The sequence below is a fragment of the Hippopotamus amphibius genome, chromosome 8, assembly GCF_030028045.1.
Source record: "Hippopotamus amphibius kiboko isolate mHipAmp2 chromosome 8, mHipAmp2.hap2, whole genome shotgun sequence".
NCBI classification, from domain to species: Eukaryota; Metazoa; Chordata; class Mammalia; order Artiodactyla; family Hippopotamidae; genus Hippopotamus; species Hippopotamus amphibius.
Genome location: NC_080193.1, coordinates 103,027,997 through 103,052,940, shown reverse-complemented (window position 1 = coordinate 103,052,940; position 24,944 = coordinate 103,027,997). Strand labels below are relative to the sequence as shown.

The 24,944-nt window shown below is 40.4% G+C and overlaps 1 protein-coding gene across 1 annotated transcript in view; it reads right to left on the bottom strand.

Moving 5' to 3' along the window:
• The window catches only part of MPP4 (MAGUK p55 scaffold protein 4), a 37,616-nt gene that overhangs the window by 3,259 nt on the left and 9,413 nt on the right, over nt 1-24,944 (bottom strand). The window contains exons 8-19 of the mRNA XM_057746568.1: nt 23,706-23,777; nt 23,063-23,259; nt 18,685-18,749; nt 16,786-16,803; nt 13,809-13,847; nt 11,534-11,554; nt 8,863-8,877; nt 7,700-7,741; nt 5,027-5,197; nt 3,732-3,812; nt 722-815; nt 219-327 (exon numbers count right to left, since the gene is read on the bottom strand). Of these exons, the coding sequence (XP_057602551.1) occupies nt 219-327; nt 722-815; nt 3,732-3,812; nt 5,027-5,197; nt 7,700-7,741; nt 8,863-8,877; nt 11,534-11,554; nt 13,809-13,847; nt 16,786-16,803; nt 18,685-18,749; nt 23,063-23,259; nt 23,706-23,777 (924 nt within the window). The remainder of the gene's footprint in view (nt 1-218; nt 328-721; nt 816-3,731; nt 3,813-5,026; nt 5,198-7,699; nt 7,742-8,862; nt 8,878-11,533; nt 11,555-13,808; nt 13,848-16,785; nt 16,804-18,684; nt 18,750-23,062; nt 23,260-23,705; nt 23,778-24,944) is intronic.

Genomic DNA, 24,944 nt, shown 5'->3' with positions numbered 1-24,944 from the left:
GTTTTTTTTCTGTCTGAGAAACTAGATTTTTTTTTCCCAACTAAAGATAAGATATTGGCAATTGATTCTTCAAATAACATCCTGGTTCCTTAGACATGGGAAGTGGTCTTATCCTAACAGAATAAAGTGTCTCAACTACAACCTGAAGCATGTGCATAAAATGGATGACATGCTTTCATTACTTTGCGGAGATGGGAAATATTCTGCCACAGACCCACCTGAGGCTCTAAGTCCATGACACAGATCTTTCCTTCATGGAGGACTGCTTGCACAGCATCCACACTGGTGCCATACAGGTGGCCTCTGTACTCACCATACTCCAGCATTCTGCAAAGGTGGGACAAAGAAAACAAGAACTGTTTCTACAGGTAAAATATTATTAGTAATAGCATGAAGATAAACTCCAACAGAATAGAACAAGACATGTGGACCTTGATGGCACAAAATGAATTAGTGGATATTCGACAGGAGGAAAAAAAAATATTAGGAGATCTAAGACAACTACGTCTCCAAATTCTCTAAAATTTGCAACTCAGTTCTGCTCCCTCTCCAAACTCAATGATTTGGTGTACTAGTAAATCAATATACATTTCCTTACTTAATTTTTCAGATGCGAAAAAAAAATTACCCCAGAAGTCTTGGACAATGCATAAAAATAGGGGATCTGTTTTGAATGTTAACCAACCAGAGGGGAGAATCAGATTCTGAACATCTAGCTCACCTGTGACTATACATGAGGCTTTCAAATGTTTCCTTTGACACATAGTGGTACTCACGGCCATCCATTTCATAACTCTTTTTGGAACGAGTAGTATCTGTCCAAAAAGGAAATTTTAAAAAAGATTTTAGAATCTTCAAAATGTTGCATTGCCCATATGCATTTGGATAAAGATGTCTGATCAAAATAAATAAAGTAATACATAAACAGATAAATAAAATGCTAGAACCATAAAAGGGAGCCTGATTGGTGATAAGAAAGTAGAAATTCTCATATCAAAATCAGCTAATCATCAACCTTTGTTAAGTGTGCAAAGTGTAAACTAGAGGAGAATGTACTAAGCCAAGATAAGAAGGCCCTAAGGGAACTCTTGCTGTTACTTCAGAATAGGAAGTAGTGAATTGCATGTGAGTCCTAAGGTGCCTAAAGGCCCCCAGGTAGCTAAACCAGCAATATCTTGTGTTTAGAGAATGCATTTCCCAAGATCTCATTTCATCCTTCACATTCCTAGCTAGGTAAAATGTTACTATCCGTAGTTTACTGATAAGTAACTGAAGATTTTAGAGAGTAACTAACTTGCTCACCTGAATAAAAGAAATGAAAAACAAAGTTGAAAACAAGCACCTAGGTGTCCTGACTCCTCCCAGACTAATGTCTTCTATTACGCCAGTGTCTCAGATTTGAAATGGAGAAAGCCCATGACAGTCTGCAGTTTTGCCCAGATGCATTAATATCCAAGTGAGATGGGGATTAGTTTTAGGGATCTCCAGAAAGGAAAGATTGGTGGAGTCTCGATTCAATCTGATTCTTTGATATAACCACTTTGATTATAGATTCTTCAATCTAAACAGTACCTGGTGTAGAACATAGGAGTTCATTGAATACCTAAAAGTGATTCATTGTCTGCTCATCCATTTATTCAAATAATGTATACTGAGTGTCTATGTTCCAGCTATCAGGTTCTTAGAACAGAAAGATGAATAAGGCACGGTTCCAATTCTGTGAACTGTATATACTGCAAAGCTGCTAGTCCCTTAAACTGCATTACAGCAAATTGTCCTTATTCATCAAAAAATTGTGTATTTGTATTTGATAAAGCTTAAGGATGAAATAGATCAACATCTGATGACATCAACACATGGAAATGACCAAGTAGGAAGTTGAAACAGGCCCTAAATGATAAAAAGAGTTGCGGAAATTTCAAGAAGCTCAAAAGCAAAGGTGATCCGGGGATCATTTTTGTTTTTTCTTTATTCAAGCCTCTCTTTAGATCCTCCGAGTTCCTACAGTTATGCCACTTCTCCTATAGCTGTGTACTGAAAAAAATTCTAGTTCTCAGGTGATAGTAAATTATGTTAATATAAGCCTAAGATGACCCTATCTCCTTGCCTTCTATTGGACTGTATTTTACATGGTACGTTAAAGTCTGTGCATTGGTGCATAACTCATTTTAAGGCATTCATTTTAAGCTTTAAACTGTTCACTCAATTTAAAAAGCAAAATATGGGCAATATATTCCCACTTTGAAGGATTGCTATCCAGACAATTTACAATGCTTCTACATACTCTGGGCATTTTATTCTTATCCAGATTATTGAAAAAGGTGATTTCTTTGTTAGTTTTTGTTTTTGAGATTAGCGCCCATTCTTACATATGTAAACAGTGCTTGGAAAGCACAACCTATGGAATGGGATCATAAAACAAACAACTTTGTTTTCGCTGCCCCATGACTCCTCTGATTATTCTTAGGTTTAAAAAAAAAAAAGTTCATTATCATTCATGCCAAAAACTCAGTCTCAATTTAATAATTAAAATTCCGTTCCCTTGTAATAAACGAAATTGTGAACTTCATTTATATTTTAGGCTTCTTCTCCCCACAACTGGCTCAGACTTGCTGCACCCAGGGAAACTTGCCATCAGAGAAGCCAGAAGTTAGGAAAGGGAGTTTGATTCACTTCTCTTCCCTTTCATTGCATTTCTACTGCTCCTCCCCCAGTTTTATAACTCTCCAAGCCTAGAGTGCAAAGAGAGAAAAAGGAGAGGCAAACAGGGCAGGAAAATTCTTACTTAATTGATGCTGATATGGCTGTTCTTGGCTCCTTTTAGACCTGACAGATGTTTAAATCTGGCTCTTTATCTCCTAGAGGATGTAGTGGGTTTTACAAAGACTACCACCACCACCACCACTGCTGGGTATCTCAAATCCATCTCTATTCCACCTAGTCATTTGTGATTTCTGCCACAGCCTCAGGTATCTGGTGGTTCCCTTTTGGCCTCCTTTCACAGAGGCTTCCTCTTGGGCAGGAACCAAGACAACCCCAGGCTGACTTTCTCGCACATTATCCACCCAGATCTGGGAAAAATCACAACTCTTTTGCTGTGACAGACTCTAAAAGGCCTGCTACCTCCCAAAATACAGCCTTTGGCCACTTCCTCTAAGCTCTCATCCTTTAGATTTTTCAGATATAATTATGACACCAGTCTTCTGTGTCTCCCAAAGAGCAGGGAACACATATTAAGCTCTTTAAATGGTTTTCCTAACTTCTTGTCTTTTGCCTTGAGGTGAAGGGGAAGCACACACACCCACATGCTCCTCCACCTTGGATGGTATGATACTTACAGTTTATATAAAACTATAGGTGCATATATTAAAATAAAAAAAATGATAAAGCACTTAAAGAGCCAAGCACACTGCCAGGAAGATAATAAGTACTGAATGAATGTTAGCCATTATTGCTAAATATCTAGTTTTCCTGAAAGGTTATCTGTATGATTGCTAAGAAATGAAAAAAAAAAAAACCAAAAAACCACCTTTTAAAACCCTTGCTAGCTACATGCTAGTAAATAAATTTCCTCTATTAAAAAAATATAGTTAGAAATACTGAGGACGTCTCTTGTATTTTATATTCTTACAACAAAGATGGTATAACAGTTAAGTGAGATGAGTACATCTGCAGAGGCAAAGAAGTTTCTACCAAAACATGAACCCCTATGAAAGAAAAAGTAAACGTACGTGGCACAGCGCTTTGAAAATGTTTAGGATTAAGTTCAATAAGTTGTCTTCTCAGTTCATTTACTCCAACACCAGAAGGTCCTAAACACAAAACATCACATATAGAAATTATTAGAGGTGGATATGTAGAGTTATGTGGTGAAATCATCACTTCAATCCTTCTGTTGAAGACACTTGAGAGCACATGTTTTTGGGGAAGTAACATAGCTTCCATTCTCATGAATTGAAATAACCCCAGAAAACTCTTGGGAATTTTCCTGGTGACCCGTGGAGTAACCCACACTTCTCCAACATTCAGAAATGAGGTAGGGAATTGCAGGAACCTGTTAGCCCAGCAAACTTCGTCTAATATTGGATACTCAGAATTCTCTGGCCTCATGTCATATCATTTAAGACAAGTTGCTTTTCCTCTTCCAATGAAGTTCTTATCACATCACAACCCAGAAGTCAGCTTCCACAATGATAGAATTCAGGGACACGTCTCCTGAGAGATGGTGGAGTCAGCACCCCCATATGCAACTGGAGACAGGCCTGGCTTCATGGGCAGAGAACTGTGTGGTACACAAGCCCATGCTTAGGCTACTGGGCTTGGCCTAATGTTCTTCTTTTGCCACAATGAAACTCTTAATCATTTTTGAATAAGGGGCTTTTGTATTTTTATTTTGCCCCACATCCTGCAAATTCTGTAGCTGGTCCTGGCTGGAAGGTATGTTGTTCTGCCCCAAAGCAGCCTCCCTTGATCACATCTGGAATATACAGAGAAGATGGCAGTAAGAGGAAGTTGCTACGGCTGCAGGCACCAGCTCTGCAGAGATCTTGGTCACAAAGCAGATCATCCTAGCACGATATTTGCCCTGTTCTTCAGCACCAAAGATACAATCCAGAAGACTTTTAGGCATTCTTCTAAAGGGGATGGTTACAAATTTCTTAGGGAAAGGAATCTTAAGCATTTTTATTTCTAATATAGACTAATGATCCAGTCTGGGGGGAAACATTCATCTATGCTTATAGAACAAATTCTAAACACGATATAAAAAAAAAATCTCAGTTATAACCTAATCATATTACATCTTGTTATTACACAGGTTCATATACACCATGGCATACTGCATTCAATTGTAGACAATAAAAGCATGATCAATAACGTTTTATTTATAAATACACGTAAAAAAACAGGCTTTAATTTTTTAAAGGTGTTTGTATAATATGCAGGTCCATAAAGACTCCCAATGCAAGACTACTGAATCCAGGAGAGCCTCGCCATGGATGAGGAGACACCGCCTGCGGGGACATACCCACAAGCACGATGAGCCGGTGCTTGTCCGCAGGCCGTCGCTGGTAGCGCACCACCTCCTCGTAGGCGGCGCCCAGCGCGCTGGAGCAGAGGCTGACACCGCACACCTCGGCGCGCAGCTGGCTGACGTGGGACCTGCGGCGGCACAGGCGCATGCTGCGGCGGAAGCCAGCTGTGAGGGCGGAAACGCACAGAGCGTGAGGTCCAGGGCAGGAGAGATCCTTCCTGCCCCACACCTGCCGGAGCACGCAGTCACTGTGATCCGGAAGAGGGAATTAACACATGTCTGTCTGAAGATAGAAGATAGGAAGCAATAGCAGGGAAAACAGCAACATGCCCCCACGTGACCTCTGAGATGCATCCAGGACCCGCTATGTGCTGGGCATTGGTGCTAGGGATACAGTGGTCAACTAAACCAAGCCCATTTCCTCATGAAATTTACATTTTATTCAGGAGAAGAGGTAGATAGCAACAAAAATAAGTGCTTACTATTTATAATAGCCAGGACATGGAAGCAACCTAAATGTCCATCAACAGAGGAACAGATAAAGAAGATGTAGTACATATATACAATGGAATATTACTCAGCCATGAAAAAGAACAAAATAATGCCATTTGCAATGACATGGATGAACCTAGTGATTGTCATACTGAATGAAGTAAGTCAGACAAAGATAAATATCATATGATATTGCTTATATGCGGAATCTAAAGAAATGGTATAAATGAATCTATTTACAAAACAGAAGTTGAGTCACAGATGTAGAAAACAAATTTGTGGTTAAAAGACGGGAAGGGGGGAGGGATACATTGTGAGACTGGGGTTAACATATATACACTAGAATATATAGAATAGATAATTAATAAGAACCTACTAAATAGCACAGAGAACTCTGTCAATACTCTGTAATGACCTGTATGGGAACAGAATCTAAAAAAGAGTGGATATATATTTATGTATAACTGACTTAGTTTGCTGTACAGCAGAAACTCACACAACATTAAAATCAACTATATTCCAATAAAAAATTAATCATAAAAAAATAAGTGCTTAAAAGAAGGGTAAGTGAATAGAGAGTGACGGGGATGCTTTTTCAGGTTGGTGGTTCAAGTGTCTCTGAAAAGTCGACACTGAGCAGGGGTCTGAATGAAGTAATGGAGCTGGGTGAGGAGGTGGCTTCGGGGAAGGGCAATCCAGGCTGAGGGAACAGCAAGGCAAAGGTGCAGAGAAAAGACTGAGCTTGGAGTGCTTGAGGAAGACAAGGAGGCCTATGTAGCTGTGGGGCACTGAGCAGTAGGGAGAGTGGTAGGAAATGGGGTTGGAGAGGAAGCCGGGAGATCACATAGAGACTCAGTCAAGTGTTGGATTGTGGTCACAGCGGGATGGGAAGTCTCCGGGTGGTGGAGAGTTGGGCGTGACATGATTCGATTTATGTTTCACATGGAATGGAACACTTAGACACAGGCAGGTTAGGTGGTTGCCCACCACTGTGTCACCAGTGGCAGAGCTGGACATCTTAGTGGTGATTTCTGAATGCCTAGAATCCTACTTAATCTGCCTACTGAATCACAGGGCTTTCTGGTATTTTCAGAGCTGCTCCCAGGTCCTCTCAGAAGATAGAGCTAGGGACTATATGTGTATATTTAAATACACACACATTTACGTTGCTTGTATCTATACATGTTGAACACCATGAGTTCACACCAATACCTACAACGCCAGTTCAACGCAACAGTTTTCATTCTAGCCTTCCTCCTTTCCCTATGGGTAACTCCTTTCTCTAAGAGAGGGAAATCTAGCTCTTATTATCCTCAATACATTTACTTATTGAATCTATTACAAGCACCTGGGCAGGATGGGGGACACGCAGTATCAGCAGCCTGGCAAAAAGTGTCAAGCCCACGCTAAGTGAGGAGGGCATCTTTATAGAGGCTGTGAGGTACCAGGGCCCACCTGATGACAGCTGCCCTAGTCACTTTGGCTCCAACAACCTGCTCCAGGCTGCCATCACCCCTGCAGCAGGCCCTCCTCACCCTGCTCAGGCTCTGATGCCCCACCCTAGGCTGCTTCTTCTCCACCTTTTTGTAGATGCCTACCCTGCTCAGCATGCCTTTTGGGCTGAATTATTCTGGAAGGAATACGGAAAAGTGGCCCCATGTCTTTTAAAGCTCCCTGAGGATTCCAGTGTGCCTCCAGGCCTGGGAACCAGCATTCTGCTTTACAGACCCAGGACCCCTGATGTTCTCCCATTGTCTCACATAAGGAGAAGCCCAGCATGGTTTTAAATGAGTGATGAAGGTGCCTGGTCCTTCAGAAAGCTCTCCCCAGTTGACAGATTATGGGAATGTGACCATAAACACTCAGTTTAGTAGTCAGAGAATTGGTGTCTTTAGAGTAAGGTGAATACATTATGGAATAGTCTGGAAGAAAACAGAAGATTTGTGTTTGATGAATAATTAAGAGATATTCAGTGTAAACCATATGAATTGCAGCAAATGATTAACACATCAGAATATTGATTTTTTCTTTTTTAAAGAGAGAAACCAAAACAAGGAACAAGTTTGTGAATGTCCATCAGCAAAAGGAGCTTTCAGAAAAGTCAGGCTCCTCCATAATGGTACGAAAATAACTTAGCAAGTAATGAAGACCCCCCTCTTATCAGTAGCTACCTACCAATGTAGAACTTTTGACCATAGCCAACAAATTCCTCCTTGTCTGCAACACAGCAAACCGCAGGAGCAGAATATGTGGAGGAGAAGGAGAAGTTTACTTAGAATGGAGGCACGAAATTATCTTCAAGGCTTCAAGCAACACTCTTTCAGTAGATGGCAGCACAGCTGAATTTATCCTTGAGTGGCTTATTGAAAAATGTCCTAAGCACTTTCCATCCTATCACATGCACCAAACTGTATAGAAACACTACCTAGAAATTTAGCAATACACTGACTGTAGTCTGTCTAGTATGGTTGAAACAAAAAGCTATTATAGGCTTCTTTTAAGTTATAAGAAAGATAGAGTCATAGTAAAAACATAAATTTGGGTATACATTTTTAAATGTACCCAAAGAAAACTGATTTTAAAGAAAGGAAACATATAAACTGGTCTTGGCTTTAACTCGTAGATATGGTGTTCTGTAGGTCCTATAGTTAATCTCTTTGTTAGAAATGGGTTTTTATTTTTCCCCTTATGAAATGGTTCATTCTGTATAAAATTAGTATTTGCTTTATGGCTGCCAATTGTTTCTGACTGTTCAGGACTCAGAGATGTTACTTACTGCTGGGCAGTAACATATAGAGCTAGTTTAAACTTCTGTCTCTGCTTCCAATGGGGGTCTCAGAAAAATTGTTACAAACTCCGGAAAAAAATGTTATAAAAATGCCATTTTCAAATTACTTTTTATTAACATGTACTCTTTTTTTCACTTTTAAAACTCTGTTCTGATCATTGAAATAATACAGAAAGAGCATTTGTTCATAGAATGAACTGACATATATCTTTCTTTCTTAACCTTTGTATTTAAACACGCATTTTAAAATACAAAGAAAATGTACAAATATCAATTCCATCTTCTGAGAAGCAAGCACATTTTCCTAACTGAAAATTGGCAATAAGTTTAAAAGGAAATGTTTACTTAGGGATGTAGTCATAAAGCTTAATTACTTTCATTGTTCATTTAAAAATATTTTCTCTCCATTGACTATCTCATCTTTGATTTCACCATTACAATATCATGTCTTATTTTAAAATCTATCCAGTCAAGTATTCATGTTGAGGCACTGAAAGATCTCAAACAGAGCTCTATTTGGCATACCAATGACATGAAAATTAATAGTTACCTTCTGAAAGTTCCTCTGGTTATTTGGGTAAGTGAAAAAATAGACATGAAAAAGTTAAGCCTTTGAGAAGATCAAGTTGGCAAAATAAAGACAAATAACAATAAAGACAAATGACACAAGTGAGGCATCTGTGTTACCCTTAGAGAAAGAGGTAGCCTGGGCAAGACCTGCCCAGGCAAATGAGCAACACACAACGGGAGACTCAGAAACTCACTGGACCTGACTCTGCTGCCCAGCAGACAGTAACTTTTTCTGCAAGTTACTTATCTAGACTGTCCTTGAAGGCTTTCTATCCATGCAGAGGCCTCTCTAATTGATTGGCACAGAATGGGGCTTGAAAGAGAGAAATTTTCGGAAGGTAACTGATTTTAGCCTCTTCTTCCCTTCTTTCCCAAAGGCCATCTGGCTGCAGCCCTAGAAGAGGAGGAAGAAGTGGAAGGGGCACTGGAGCAGGCGCTGCAGCAGCCCCTGGCCCCAGCATCCTCATTCGTCACCCGTCCTGGGTCCACTCACACATTTCCATCTCCAGCTGGCCCCTTGAAGACAGGTGCAACTGAACACAGAGCACACACTTTTCTTTGTTTTCTAGACATCTTGAAACATCCATCAACCCTGTTTTTGTTTGTTTGGTTTTTGTTTGAGGCGGGGGATTGTGTGTGTGTGTGTGTGTGTGTGTGTTTAAATTCCTAATTAGACTATACTATCCAGAGGTATTCAAAAAGGTCACATGATACTTCTTTCAGAGAAGACTTGGGACAAAAAGTGAAGAAACTTAACTGTCTATTAAGTGTTCTAAGTAACAGAATTAAGCATCATGAATGAATATCAAGGGTTATTTAATTAGAAAAAAATGCCAGCTGGGTGCCAATTGTTCTTTAATTAAGCTCCTAAGTAAGCTGAGTTCAGAATGTATCAATACTTGAGAGTTCTCACTCAACTTTGAGGAGTCCTTGCGGTAACTAAGGGCAACTGCACGCTTGCCCCTGCAGTGCTGCTAGCAGAGATCGCTGCTGATTGCCCCTGTTGTTCCTTCACAACGATGCTGGCTAACACTCATGCACTTATGTTCTAAGCACGTTAGTTATATAAATTATTTTTCCCATTTTAGGCACGGGGCATCTAAAGGGCAGAGAGTTTAAGTGACAGAGGACCCCCCAGCTAGTGAGTAATGGACCAGGAATCATGCCTGGAAAATCTGGCTCCAGTCCATGGTTTTGACCACTGCAACACTGCCTCTCCTTTCACAGACATCACAATACCTCTAAGCCTCAACCGCAGCTTTGACACGTGGGGGTGTCTCCCAGCAAAATAATGAACTAGAGCAAAGAAGGATGACTAAAACCCAGAGGAATTAAAAATTAAACCAATCCCAAACATTGAATCAAGTGTGGATCATTAAATTACCCCTAACAGGCCAATTATCTAATTGAAAATAGGAAATTTAGAAACAACATAAACGGTAAATAAGTAATTTAGGTGAGTAGGTCCCATCTCAATCTGTCTCAATGCTATCTTTCCTTTTTTGTATATGTGACAATCTCCTACACTTATAAAATGAAATTCATAGACATAATATAACACACGTAATTTTAAAAATGCAATGCTCTAATATAAAGGAAAAGTAAAAGGAAGTAATTTATATTTTAAAGGTATGTATTTTTTAAAAGTATATATTTCAAAATATAAATTTTGGGGCATGACTTCTCTGTAAGACATAAGAAACTATTAGGTGCTTATACCTACCTATACTGAAGAAGCATGGATTTAAAGGAAGTGAGATCAGAAAATAGTCCTTATATGAAGTATAGAAAAATAGAGGAGCAAAATAACAAGTGGACACTAGAACAAAAAGTGTTTTGATAAGTAATAACAGATCAGATTTATTTGTATACATGGGAAAGAGGGATATTGCCTTAATTGAAGTAGGTATAATATGCCAAAGCAACCATAGACTGACGAAATGGAAAAAATGAGGCAACATCATACACTTAGAAGAGGATGAGTAATGTTAGCATGCTCCAAAAGGTTGCCAGTTTTTCAAAATACTCTGTGGGACTTATTTTGTTACTAATGATATCAACATTACTTTGAGGAATAGACACTGATGATACCATGTGCCGTCAACAATGAAAATAACATATTAAAGAAAAAATAATTGATTCGGTATAGATACCTCAATTTCTAGTTGATTTACTATCAGCATGGATTAGACAGAATGTGTGGAATAAATTATTCAATAATTTCAAGGCAATGTCTTTATTCAGTTTAAATGTCTCTCTCCAAAATGACTGTCTTCTAAACCAATGAGCTTTTCATATTACATCTTGTGAAAACTTACATCACTATTGTGTATTAAATAACTACTTAGATTTGTCATGAGTTTTGTCCAGCAGGACATTCAGCAGATGGTGTAGGACACTGCAGGTCATCTGGCACTCCTGATTCCCACCAATTAAAGTCCAGCAGTGCCCCCAATCAATGTGTCAACCAAAAAATTCCCCTATGTCTCTAATGAGAAGCACTGCTTAAGGTGAAGTTTATAATGTCTCACAACTATACTATTAATGTAGTTAAGTAATTATTGTATTATATCCCTAAAAAGCATTTAAGCTAAACCAAAATTTGGAATATATATTTAAAAAGCAGTATCAAATATTCATGTTTTACTTACCAGACTCAAATGTTTCTTCATCTATGGTTTTCCATGGAGGCAAAAAACCAAAAGCGTAGTTACATCACTATCCATACAGAGCCTATAGTTCAACAGTCTAATTCCCTGACCCTGCAATTCTGCACACACATCACTTTTAAAATGTTTTTCTGAAATCAAGGCCACCTCAGTAGTGTGCCTGTGGCATATAAAGCCTTAAATGAGATATATATAAGCAGTTGGGCTGTGATGACAAGAAGGGTGCAACAGGAGCTTAAAATAAATAAAGAAAATCATAAAATAGAAGAGAATAAATAAAATTAAATTGAAAGAGGCTCAGAGGGAAGGGAAAGCTGTAATGTCATGGTAAATTCCAACAGATGGTTGGATATTGTACAGGTTTGCTGCTAGAGCTTTGCCTGAAGCTTTGGGGTCCATAGGCAAGGGAGTGTGGCAAGGAGGAGTATATGAATGGCTTGATTAGGTTAGGGTTGTTTAGATGACTGAGAAAAATGATTCTTGTTAGTGTTTTAGAGACACATTAAGCATTAAGAAACTAAAATTTATATGGAGAGCAATTTGAAATATATAGCAATATTGCCAACACACACATCCTTACATCAGGCAATGCTGCATCTAAGGTACACTCACATGTGAGAAACAATATATTTAGCATTGTTTATAATGGAAAAGACTGGACATAATTCAAAAGCCTACCAATAAGTGATTATATAAATGCACAATAACTTATTTAAACAATAAGCTGTTTGAAAAAAATATGAGGAGGCTCTTTCCATACTATGATGGAATCATCTCCAAGATACATAATGTTAAGTAAAAAATCCAGGAACAGAACAGTGTATATAGCATACCATCAGAGAGTACATGCATTTGTGTTTTAAAAAGAGGTGAGGTGGTCATGTTCTCACACAGCACATAATGTGAGTCTGTTGACAAATGCCGGTCCATTGTCATGTGGGGAGTCAAACCCGGCTAGCTGTTTGTTTTTGTAATGATAGATATTGGGAAGTGATGGCTCTGCAGTCACAAAGAGCAGCCTTCTTTCACTGAGGTGCTGATGAGAATTATAAAGTGCTAGAAATAACATCACTTAAACATGTATTGAGTAAACCCTCTTATGTCGACTAGTTTCAAGAAAAAAACTTGGAGAAATGTATGTATTCCACCCCTCCTGTTGGAGTAATTTTGTTCAAATCTATTTTAATTATATGAGCATGTTTTGTTTTCTTATAATACATAAGAGTTTCTTTATGCAGTGCTAAGAAAAAAGAGATGAGAATAAGGATGTGGGAGAGGAGAAAAAAATATACATCATTGCACAGAATGTGTCTGGAAGGATGCCCAAGAAATTGAGAACATTTATTGCCTCAAGAAAGAAAACTGAGTAGAGGAACAGGAAGAGAGAGGGAATTTTACTGAATATACTTTTGTAGTTTTTGAATTTTAAATATGTGAATGTTATCTAATAAAAAATTTAATTAAAATTATAGAAAGGAAATGAATATTACTGCAAGTTAAATAAAAAACCAGAATGCGTACTTGGTAAAATAAATATGTCAGCATTATTCTGTAGTTGGTCTGGGAAATATATGTAAATCTTTGAAATACCCAGTGTTTAAACATTTCATATCATTCTTTAATATCTAAAAACTAGATTAACCCATTAAGCCAAGACAAATTCATCAAACAGACTAAAGACTCTTCAACTACTCTTCCAACGAAACCCTAGTGATTCTTGAGCCAATCTTAGTTCTCACACTAAGTTTGAAAACTCTTTTCCCAATTTCCAAAAAATGTAAGAATAGAAATGTGAAAAGTTTTTATATATTTCTCATAAATTTGGAACCCACAACTATTGATCTATACTAGAATCTACCAGAAGATACTATAAAACAATAACAAAATAGATATTTTTGCTCTTTAAAAATTTGATATCTCAATATTTTATAGCCTTTCGCAAAGAGCACATGGTTTCCAGATGTTCTTCAGGTGTAACGTTCCTGAGTGTTACTGTATGTTCCCGTGATCATTTCCAAAATACTGCTTTCTAGAACACTTTCTAAAAGGTTGGTCTGGGGCATGGAGACATTTCTCCACCTGTGCTTCCCTTCCAAGTATCAGAACCACAGAAAAAGCCTGGGGTGGGGGATTTATTTCACATATTTCTTCCAGAAAATAGGCCTGTGGCCCCGTTGACTGACTCTGCTTCAGGAGACCTAGAGCTGAGCTGCTTTGTATTTCTCCTGCTGGTACGTCTATCAAGAGGAAACGCTACCTGCTTCCACGCATTTCTCATCAATTTTCATGTCATCCTCTATAAAAGAGCATAGAAAGGGGAAAATTGAAATTAAAATGTGTTAGTATCACAAACAAAATTCCCTATGTATAGGCATATGGCAATGAAACTCAGGCCACCCTGTAATCATGTTACTCTTACAACTATCACCCACTCAGAGAGATAAAAAGGACTCTACTAAACGAAAATGTATGCCATGAGAGGCTACAGGACATCAAATGGTTCAAATTCTAAAAGCAGCCCGTGAGCTACAACTAGTGAGCCCAAGGTGCCACAACTACTGAAGCCCACGTGCCTAGAGCCCGTGCTCTGCAGCAAGAAAAGCCATCACAATGAGAAGCCCGCACACAGCAACGAAGAGTAGCCCCTGCTCGCCGCAGCTAGAGGAAGCCCGTGTGCAGCAACAAAGACCCAACACAGCCAATAAATAAACAAATAAAGTAAATAAAAATTTTAAAAAATAAATAAAATTCTAAAAGCATAGCCTTTTGAATGTTGGACAAATTAATTTACCTCTAAGCCTCAGTTTTCTATCTATAAATGGGGGCAGTAATAATACCTACCATATAGGATAGGATTGAGATTATGCAGGAAAAGCTCAGGCTCATAGTAAGTGCTCAATCATGTTAACTATTTTTACCATTAGCTGGGGTATGTATGTGAGAATAAAAGAATATGACCTTTAAAACTGTTCATCCTAATACTTAAGACTTTTTACAGCATGACCCAAACCCAGCTTTGAAGCTATTGTCGCTTTCATGTATCTTATACTCCTATTGGAGCAGACACCACTGGTTCTTCCTCTGTGCCTTTGCTTATGCTGTTCCCTTTGCCTGGGATACTTCAAGGTCCATCTCAGCACTGATCGACATGAATATCCCTACCATGAACTGCACAGCAATTTCTTCTTACTACCTTGAATTCTCTGCTACTGCACATCTACTCTGCCTTGTAATATAATCGTTTGGGTGTTTGTCTTATTCGCCCTCTTAGACAACTCCTTGAAAGTGGAAACTGTCTTAAGTAATATTTACATACTTTATAGAGCTTATTACAGTGTCTTCCACATAGTAGGTACATGATAAATTATTTATTAAATTGAAATGGCTTTTCCTTTTAATATCAAAAGAGTTTATGTGAACATACGTTCTGAAGAAAAAATTTTTTCTTTCAGCACTGTCCATTTTGTGCCTAGCACAGTACTCAGCAATTTCCAGGTGATCAACAAATAGTATTTTAATAAATGTCTTACATGTATTCCAAAGTGGAAATTATAGTTTGCATATAAGCTATAATATTATAAAGTAATATAATAAGTTTATCATCACCTTCTTAGAGACCATATCATTGATTGTTTTTAAGTAAAATATGCAATATGAAAAATTTTATGAAATAATACTGTTTTATAGAGATAGGAGTACAGATAAACATGTAACAGCTGAGATTTAACACTGTCATTCAGTTCCTTACGTACATTTAGAGATTATTTTCTAGATCAGTAATTTATAACAGTGAATTCATTACTTCCTAGGACATAACTAGAGGGTTTTGTTTTAAAAGGCAAACAAAAACTATAATTGTCAATCCTTTACGGAGGCCAGGAGAGATTCTCTAATAACAGCATGAGTAGCCCTGGCTTTTCTAACATGCAACTCTGGGATCTAAAAAAACCATTGATTTTGCTCCTCAAAATGAACAATTCCACACTAAGGGCTAGGGTGAGTGCTATGGACTGATTTGTACCCTCCAAAAATACATACATACATTGAAGTCCTAGCCCCCAGATGACTGTATTTGGAGATGGGGCCTTTAAGGAGATGATTAAGGTTAAATGAGGTCCAAAGTTGGGGCCCTAATCCAAAAGGATTGGTGGCCTTATAAGAAAAGAACCATATTGATCTCTCTCTTTCTCTCTCTCTCTATCATCTCTATCTCTTTATCTCTATCTCTGTGTCTCTCTTCTCCCTCTCTCCCCACCCACTCCTCCCACCTCACGTTCGCCAAGGAAAGGCCACGTGAGCACACAGAGAGAAGGCAGCCATGTGCAAGCCGGGAAGAAAAGTCTCCCCAGAAACCAACCCTGTCAGCACCTTGATCTTGGACTTATAGTCTCCAGAACTGTGAGAAATAAATGTCCGTGGTTAAAGCCACCCATTCCGTAGGATCTTGCTATGGCAGCCTGAGCTGACTAAGACAGTGGGCTTGTCACCCACCAAGACCACAGTGACCCAGCCCCCTCCAAAGGCCTGCCCGTGCTCCGCCCCCTCCCCTTTCCAATTTCAGGGATGAAATGTGGGTGGCGGCAAAGGGGACTGCTTCTCTCTCTTCTTTCCTCCTCTCCACAAGCAGACAGCATCTTGATTTCTTGAGTGTGTGTGTGTGTGTGTGTGTGTGTGTGAGAGAGAGAGAGAGAGAGAGAGAGTCATCCGGGCGTCTGAGCATGGAGAAGGGGAGAGGTAATGACTGGAGGCTCCATTTGCCACTGGTGTAGGGCCCTTCAGACAGCAACTTTACTCTAGACTAGGCTGTTTGCAACTTCTGACAATGTTCTTACCTTATCAATCTTTTCATCCACACAACGGGAAGGATAACAATTTCCTTACAGGGTTATTTTTAGACATTGTGTACACAGCAATTGAAACAAAACAGGGGATCTGTTTCACAGCTTTCATTGAGTTCATACCATGTGCTGTGTTAGACTCTGGAGTCGCCGGTAAACGTTGGTTCTCTTTTCTTTTATTCCTCTCAGTGTTAAGAGCAATTACACTGTGTTTGTGTTCTTTTGACTGACATCTTTTTGTAAATCAGAGTATTAGTGATTAGCACATTACTAGGCACATAGGAAGAGCTTAATAAATAGCCGCATTACAGTGAATTTTTAAAAAAGCTATAAGAAATTTATAGGAGGCTTTAGAGATGAGTTTTTTCCTGCAAATACTGCAACATTATTTCTTACCTTCTTCCATGGAAATTGCTGGGTACAGACAAATGATTGAAGCAGAGGGAAAAAAGAGAGAGAGCAAGCACAACAGTTTATACTATAGTTTCTCAAATTAACTTACCTACAGTAAGAAAAGCAAAGTGCCAAAATTATTCTCTAAAAATTCAGTGGAGATTTAGTAACAAAATGATAAGTGAATATCCTATAGAAACCAATACACTTATGAGCCATGTTGGAAATGGGATCTATTTGCTCTGGCAAATCCTATTCCCTTCTATCCCAATAAGCTCTATAAGAGTTGCATTCTACTCATTTCTGAATTAATGCACTTACTATTTATTCATTATATTTTAGGAACTCAAAGCTTGAATGGAAAGAAGGAAAGAAAGGAAGAGAGAGAGAAAGGGAGGCAGGAAAGAAGGAAGGAAGAGAGAGGAAAGAGAAAGAGAAAGGAGGGAGAGAAAGAAAGAAGGATGACAATTACAAATGCATCTTCAGGAAATAACTTTTTAATAACAGTCTCTAAACTAACATACGCCTGGAATTTTTCAATAACTCTTGACTAATAAAGTTACCTATACCTTCTGAGTCAGTAACCCATTCCTGTGATTTTTTTACCTATGGTAATATTCAAGCAGAACAGAAAGATACAAAATAATATTTATTTGCCACATCATCTACAATAGTTAGATGGAAATGTCCTAGTAGTTCAGAAAATGAGGTGCTCCATCAGAGACATCCCTGTGAGAGGTGACACTTTAGGTCAGTGGCTCCATCCATACCTGGGGTTCCTGGACTCAGAGATCTCTGAGAATAATAATACGGGGCTGCAAACTCTTTTCCGAATGGACTTTGCAAAAAATCTAATAGAAATGGCACATAGGCTTTGCAAGCAGATTAAATGTCAACCAGTGGTCCTCCTAGTTATCACATACTGATTAGAAGCTTAGTTAGCATTTTCACGTGTCTTTGGTAAATGAAATAGGGAAATGAGTTAAAGTACTTCAAAGCACAGGGGAAATAATTAAAATATCACTATAAAGATTATATATCATGAGAAATGTTTCTGAGAAAATGTTAAGTTAAAGAAAAAAAGACAAAAGGTACTATTGCAGCTGTTACTGTAACCATGTAAAATATGGTTCCATAACTGGAAGTAGTATGAAAATATTGTCAGTGTCAAGGAATTCTAAGAGCACTTTTTTTCAAAAATGTCTCTACAGCCTCATCATCTCTCTTCAAGAGAAAAAATAATGTTTTGGCTTAGAGAACTGAGAAGTAAAGTGGGGGAGGACTGTCCGTGGGCGTGTTTACTTTAGTGCCCTGCCAACCTCCTGTCTGTGCACCTCTCCCTCTCCTGGGTGCCTCTTCCCTTTCCGTAACTCCTGCCAGAGAGCATTTCCGTAGGGCAGGTTCTAGCTGGACCCTACGAGCTACGGCGCCCTTCCTTAAGGCAGTAAGTCATTTACAAGCACTCACCACCATGGATTCCTTCGCGGACCATTCCCTCACCACCATTTGAAAATACTGTGTAGTGAACAAACTACACTCACTAAATAATAATTCAGTCCCATGTTGACTCATCAAAGGCACACATATTGTGCTGCTACGCAGCCTTACTTGCCCGTCGTGTATAATGTACAGACTAGCTGTAGACATCTCGGGGGGCTTCAAGCTGGGGAGTGATCACTGAAGGTGTCACAACACAAGAACATTTGCATTTTCACAAACTGAAAACTCTTCTAAATCCGAAGGAATGAATGTCTATGGCAGGATTTCAGATGGCTGCCAGGAGGGTATGTGGAGCATGGGGACATTAAAAGATCCTCTGTTGGGCAGGAAGCCAGGCCTGGGAGAGAGGAAGCAGGCTTCCCCACGATGCATGTACTGGGTGTGAGGTGTCAGCACACTCACATAAGGTGGATTTGAGGTGCTTGTGAGGCTGGTATGGCTGAGACCACCAGAACTCCCGTTGCTTCCTATGAAAAAGAAATACACTGTGAGAAGAAAAACAAAAAAACCACCACCACCACCACCAAATTAACCCAGGTTAACCCAGGTGAAATAGATCCAGGACAGACTGTTGCCTAGAATTCTGTTGCCTTCAACCAAGTGAACAAGGAGATTTCACCTCCAAACACTTTGTCAAATACATTCTCCAAATGCATGGCCTTTCTTATCATTTTTTCCTGCCTCAGAGCATCTTTTCAGAGCCACGCTGACTTAGAGTGAAAATCTGCCTGTGACCACTAGTTCACATGCCACAGAGCTTCAGTGCGTGAGCCATGGCCCCCACGTCTCCAGCATGTTAGCCTGCTCCAGCTGGTCTCAGAATTTTCACCGCATGTTCTGGTTTCCCTCCCAGACTGTAATGTTCTCTACAGTCCCTTTAGAGCCACATGAATTTCAGTTCCTTCTATTGCCCTTTATGTGCTAATCCAATAAACCTGCCATCTCTGTGTGCTCCTTGTAAGACCTCCACTGGAGCCTCCTTGCCACTCTCTGCTCTGAGACCATGAGGAGTAATCTCATTAGACCTTTATCCCTATGGGAGTCCTCAGCCCCCCAAACTCAGGTCATCTCTTATCGTCTGCACCTTAATCCCTGTAAGGCTCCATCCACCACCCGCCACTCCCTGAAGCACTTTCACACATCTTCTGGACCTGGCAGCAAATCTTCAGTGAAACATCTCCAACCTCCACCTGCACTTTGTTGCTGTTGCTGTTGTTGTTTTTTAAGCTCTTTATTGGAATATAATTGCTTTACAGTCTTGAACCAGTTTTTGAGGTACACCAAAGTGAATCAGCTGTATTTATACACATATCCCCATATTCCCTCCCTCCCGCGACTCCCTCCCACCCTCCCTGTCCTGGCCCTCTAAAGCATCACCCATCATTGAGTTGATCTCCCCTTGTTATACAGCAACTTCCCACTAGCTCTTTTTCATTTGGTAGTGTATCTATGTCTATGCTACTCTCTTACTTCATCCCAGCTTCCCCTTCACCCCCCAGCCCCCACCCCAGCCCCGTGTCCTCAAGTCCATTCTCTACATCTGTATCTCCTCTCTTGCCCTGTCACTGGGTTCATCAGTACCATTTTCTCAGATTCCATATATATGAGTTAGCATACAGTATTTGTTTTTCTCTTTCTGGCTTACTTCGCTCTGTATGACAGACTCTAGGTCTATCCACCTCATTATATATAGTTCAATTTCATTCCTTTTTATGCCTCAGTGATATTCCATTGTATACATGTGCCACATCTTCTTTATCCATTCATCTGTTCATGGGCATTTAGGTTGCTTCCATGTCCTGGCTATTGTAAACGGTACTGCAATGAACATTATGGTACATGCTTCTTTTTGGATTATGATTTTCTCTGGGTATATGCCCAGTAGTGGGATTATTGGGTCATATGGTAGTTCCATTTTTAGTTTTTTAAGGAATCTCCAAACTGTTTTCCATAGTGGCTGTACCAGCTTACATTCCCACCAACAGTGCAGGAGGGTTCCCTTTTCCCCACACCCTCTCCAACATTTATTGTTTCTAGATGTTTTGATGATGGCCATTCTGACTGGTATGAGGTGATACCTCATTGTGGCTTTGACTTGCATTTCTCTGATGATTAGTGATGTTGAGCATCTTTTCATGTGTTTGTTGGCCTCTGTATGTCTTCTTTGGAGAAATGTCTATTTAGGTCTTCCGTCCATTTTTGGATTGGGTTATTTGCTTTTTTGGTATTAAGCTGCATGAGCTGTTTGTATATTTTGGAGATTAATCCTTTGTTCGTTGCTTCGCTGGCAAGTATTTTCTCCCATTCTGAGGGTTGTCTTCTTGTCTTGTGTTTGGTTTCTTTTGCTGTGCAAAAGCTTTTAAGTTTCATGAGGTACCATTTGTTTATTCTTGATTTTATTTCCATGATTCTAGGAGGTGGGTCAAAAAGGATCTTGCTTTGATGGATGTCGTAGAGTGTTCTGCCTATGTTTTCCTCTAGGAGTTTTATAGTGTCTGGCCTTACATGGAGGTCTTTAATCCATTTGGAGTTTATTTTTGTGTATGGTGTTAGGAAGTGTTCTAATTTCATTCTTTGACATGTTGCTGTCCAATTTTCCCAGCACCACTTATTGAAGAGGCTGTCTTTTTTCCATTGTATATTCGTGCCTCCTTTGTCAAAGATAAGTCCACCTGCACTTTGAATGAGACCTTCACCTTCTTGCTCTAACGAGGCCCAGGTCCCCCTGAGGTCACTGCTCCCCTGCCCCTCTCAAGAGGTGGCTCTTTCCTCTCCCACTCCCTGTGGAGTGCGGGTAAAGCAGCCTGGGGGCACGGGGAGCCCTGATGTGCAGCTTTGCTGATGTCTCTAGTGTCAGCATTTCCACTGTGGCTGATTTCAAGCTGCCACCTCGATGCCACCAGCTGTGGGTGTAAGAAGGGGTGCACACAGGCTCTGTGAGCCGGCTCTAGCACACCGCTTCATGAGGCCCTCACTCCACAGGGCCTGGAGGTGGGGTCTCTGCCCTGCTTCCCATGGCCATCTCCAGACCATTCTCCCTCTTCCCAAGGTGCCCTTACTTTGAATACCATTCCCCAGACTCTTCTGGAAGCCATTCTCAGATTATTCCTGCTCACTTCCATGCTCTCGACACTGCTCTGTCATAATTCATGATGATTTCATTATGCACATAAATGCCCTTCCAACACCCCGGCCTCTTGGTGCCTTGATCTCCTCCCTTCCAGTGACCTCCCAATGACCTCTGCCACTGCCTCCCACTGTCATATTCTAGACCTTTCAGTACCAAAAACTATAATCTCTATATAATTTCAATTTCCAGTATCTCTTTCTCCTACCAGCACCGCCTATCTTCCCAATCCCAATAATCTACCAACCCCATAGGGACCTATAATCTATTGATCTGACTTCCTTCCACTGACCCTACCCTGTCATCTCCCTCCTTAACAAGCTGAAATGTCACAGTCCTTCATTAAAATCACTCCCTTGTCCCTCTCTTGATTTACTGTTACGTCCAACTCTCTGTCTAATCTGGCCCTGCCCCCCAGGAAGCTGACCAGAACCACTATAAATTTATAACCTTTAATGTTAATTGGGCCTTAATGCTGATGCTACTGTATTTATCTAACCAATTTGTTCTCCAGTTCTCGTAGAAACTTTTCAAGCTTTTACCACTTTCCTTCCCAATACCTCCTGCCCACCCTTACTCTCAGCTTATGACATTGCTTATTTCACTGAGAAAATAAGACCAGATGGAAGAGCCTGCATAGGCTCCTACCCTATCCCTCACCCTCAACTGTGCCCACACACTCTGGATTCCCTACGGCTACTATTACTGTGGGTGAACTGTTCACACTCCTATAAAAGGCCAACCCCTCTACTTACAGCCTCCCTCACGTCTCCTCCTGCCTCCCCAAGGACATCGACAGCAGCAATGCTTTCCTCTTTCTTCTGTATCATAAAACTTTACCTCTCACTGGATTTTATTCCATTAGCATTATCTACCCCATCTAAAAAATTTCCCTCATATCACTCCACTTTCCCCGCTAGCTATTTCTTCATTGCTCTGCTTTATACAAAATATCTCAAAGAATTTCCACGCTCACTGTTGTCAATGTCTTCAAATCCTCTTTTTTACTAAGATTTGGGCCCCACCCATCCACTGAAATTGCTTTATTAAGATCACCAATGACTTCTGTTGCTAGATCTAGTGGTCCATTATCAGTCCCTTCAATGGTGGTTGACATATAGTTGATCAGGATACTCTATCGTCTTGATTTTCATCCTACTCACTGGCCATTCCTTCTCAGTCTCCTCTGCTAGTTCCTTTTCTTCTTCATGATAACTTAATATTGACTGTATTTTGTACCTCTTATTCTGTCTTCTTTCTATCCTTATTCACTTCCTTGGACCTCAGTAGCACCAAGGTGATGGTGGTGAGCTGAGATTCAGTGACTCAGCCTTGAAAGATTAATAGAGGGGGTCAGAACTACCTTTTAGAGTTTAACTTAGTTTCCCAAGTACTTTTCTCTCTTTTCTGGTTGGTATGATTATTCTGGTCCCTTTGGTATTTAAGATGTTTAGGGCGTATTGACAAGTTGACATGTGGATTTATAGACCAGTATGTGTTCATATATCTGCTTGTCTCCCTTTCTCTCATCTTAATGGCAGTAACACTGCTTGTCTCTTTTCATCTCATCTGAACTGCAATAACAGAAACCTGAGAAAATGTTTTATTTCCTGATGGCTCGGTCTTGAATCCAGGTGTGATGGCTTTTCTTACCTCTTCAGAAGGTGGTTAGAAGGGATTAGGCCAGCACAGGTATCAAGGTCTGAGATTTTCCGGGCCTGCCACCAGAGAGCATCATTCTGGTCCACAATCTGGAGGATGTCCCCCTTCTGGAAAGGCAAGCCGGCATCCATGCAGGGGATGGCGGGATCCTCCTGGGGCCAGTACTCGGTCATGGCACGAACATACACCTGACAGTAGGTACATAATGACACCATCAGAAGAATCCCTACCCCCGGGTTTTTAAGACTTGAAACTATCTCTCCCACTCCTCTACCTGCTAATGCTATCTTTCCTCTCCATCCTCACCAAAAATAACTTCCTTCTTGAACTGAGTCTAAGAGTCATAAAAAAACAGTGAGTTTTGGAATAGAATCTTTTAGCCCTGAGAAGTTTTTGCTCAAATATTCACCATTCTTGATCTTACTTCTTAACTTCTTGGTACCCCATCTCCTTTTATTGTCTTCATTTACTGAGTTGCCCATCATGTCATCAGTATTGAAAAATATGCAATATAGTATTGAACAGATGTTCAGCACATTATAGAGGATAGTGGTAAGGTACGAAGCATTTTGTTGCTGTTATTGCAATTGGAGGATTTACTGTGTGTGCGTACAGTGGCTCAGTAAATGCTTACCATCTTCTGGCTATTAACAGGAGGGTCAGAAACCGGAACCACCTTGAACATGATTGTGCCACGAGACATGGCCTAGAAAATGTTAGAGGGAAGAATGACAAATCGCAGAGTTCACTGGGTTACTGGGGTTTAGCAGATGAAAGTTATAGCTCAGTGTGTGCCAGTCAAATAGTGACATCTCCCACAGGGGCTTTTACAAAGGCTCAACAGCTAAACATCACCACCCAGAAATGGACATTAGAAAGAAATTTAGCTTCACTTCTGTCCTGCCATGGGGCTTCCGGGATCATTGCTCCATTAAAACCCACACTGAGGCCTGGACTCTCTCAGGGACTCTCCGTCTTGCTGCCACCAGGACATCACACTCAGCAAGGTCTTCCTCCCGCAATAAGGAAGGAGAGGAGGTCTTGGTCTGACTTCCCCTCCTCATATCTCAGTCAGTTATTATTTTCTGAATACTTGCTTCTGCATCAGGCAGTCTAGTCTGATGGGGAAGAAGAGAATGGGCTCCCAAGTCTTTTGTGGGGAACTGACAGGCCTCCAAACGAATGATGCAGGAGACAGAGAACCTCTTCGCTTGATGGGGGAGGTAAGAATCCCCCTGTCACACACACTGTGACAGGCACTGGAGATCCAGAGATTAACAATAAAGATCTCGTTCTCATGCGGAAATTTCTCGACCCCACTGACCTGGAAACTCCACAACTGGCACCAAAAGGGCTGAGGTGGAGGCACGTGTGTCTATGACTGACAGTCCTTTAAGCTCCTTTCAGTATCTTTTACACACAGAGTCTTGTGTAGTGGTTTGCAAAACATTTAGGGGCGTGGTATACTCCTTATAATACCACGCTTCGTCTCAGTCCCTAAGGCACATCTATGAAAATCTAGAATTCCCCCAGGAACCCAGTTTGAGAACCACTAGTCTGTGTAATATGTAACAATTGACCTCAGGCCTCGGCCGGAGGGTGTGCAAGGGGGGAGGTGGGCGGGGCATGCTGCTATGGCTACTGACAGCTGGACCGTGACTTGGGAAACAGTTGGAAGGGTGGGAAGGGGAAAACCAGAAAGATGCCAAAAGCCTTTGTATACAGTCAGGTCATAAATCCCTACTCCAACTACAAGGACAGTGGCAGAGCCAGCAAGGATGTCCCCTCCCCATGTGCTGCCCTCTGGTGACTTCTTTTCTACCCCAAAGCTGCCTCAAGGAAACTGCATAAAAATGTTAGGGGAGCAAGGGGT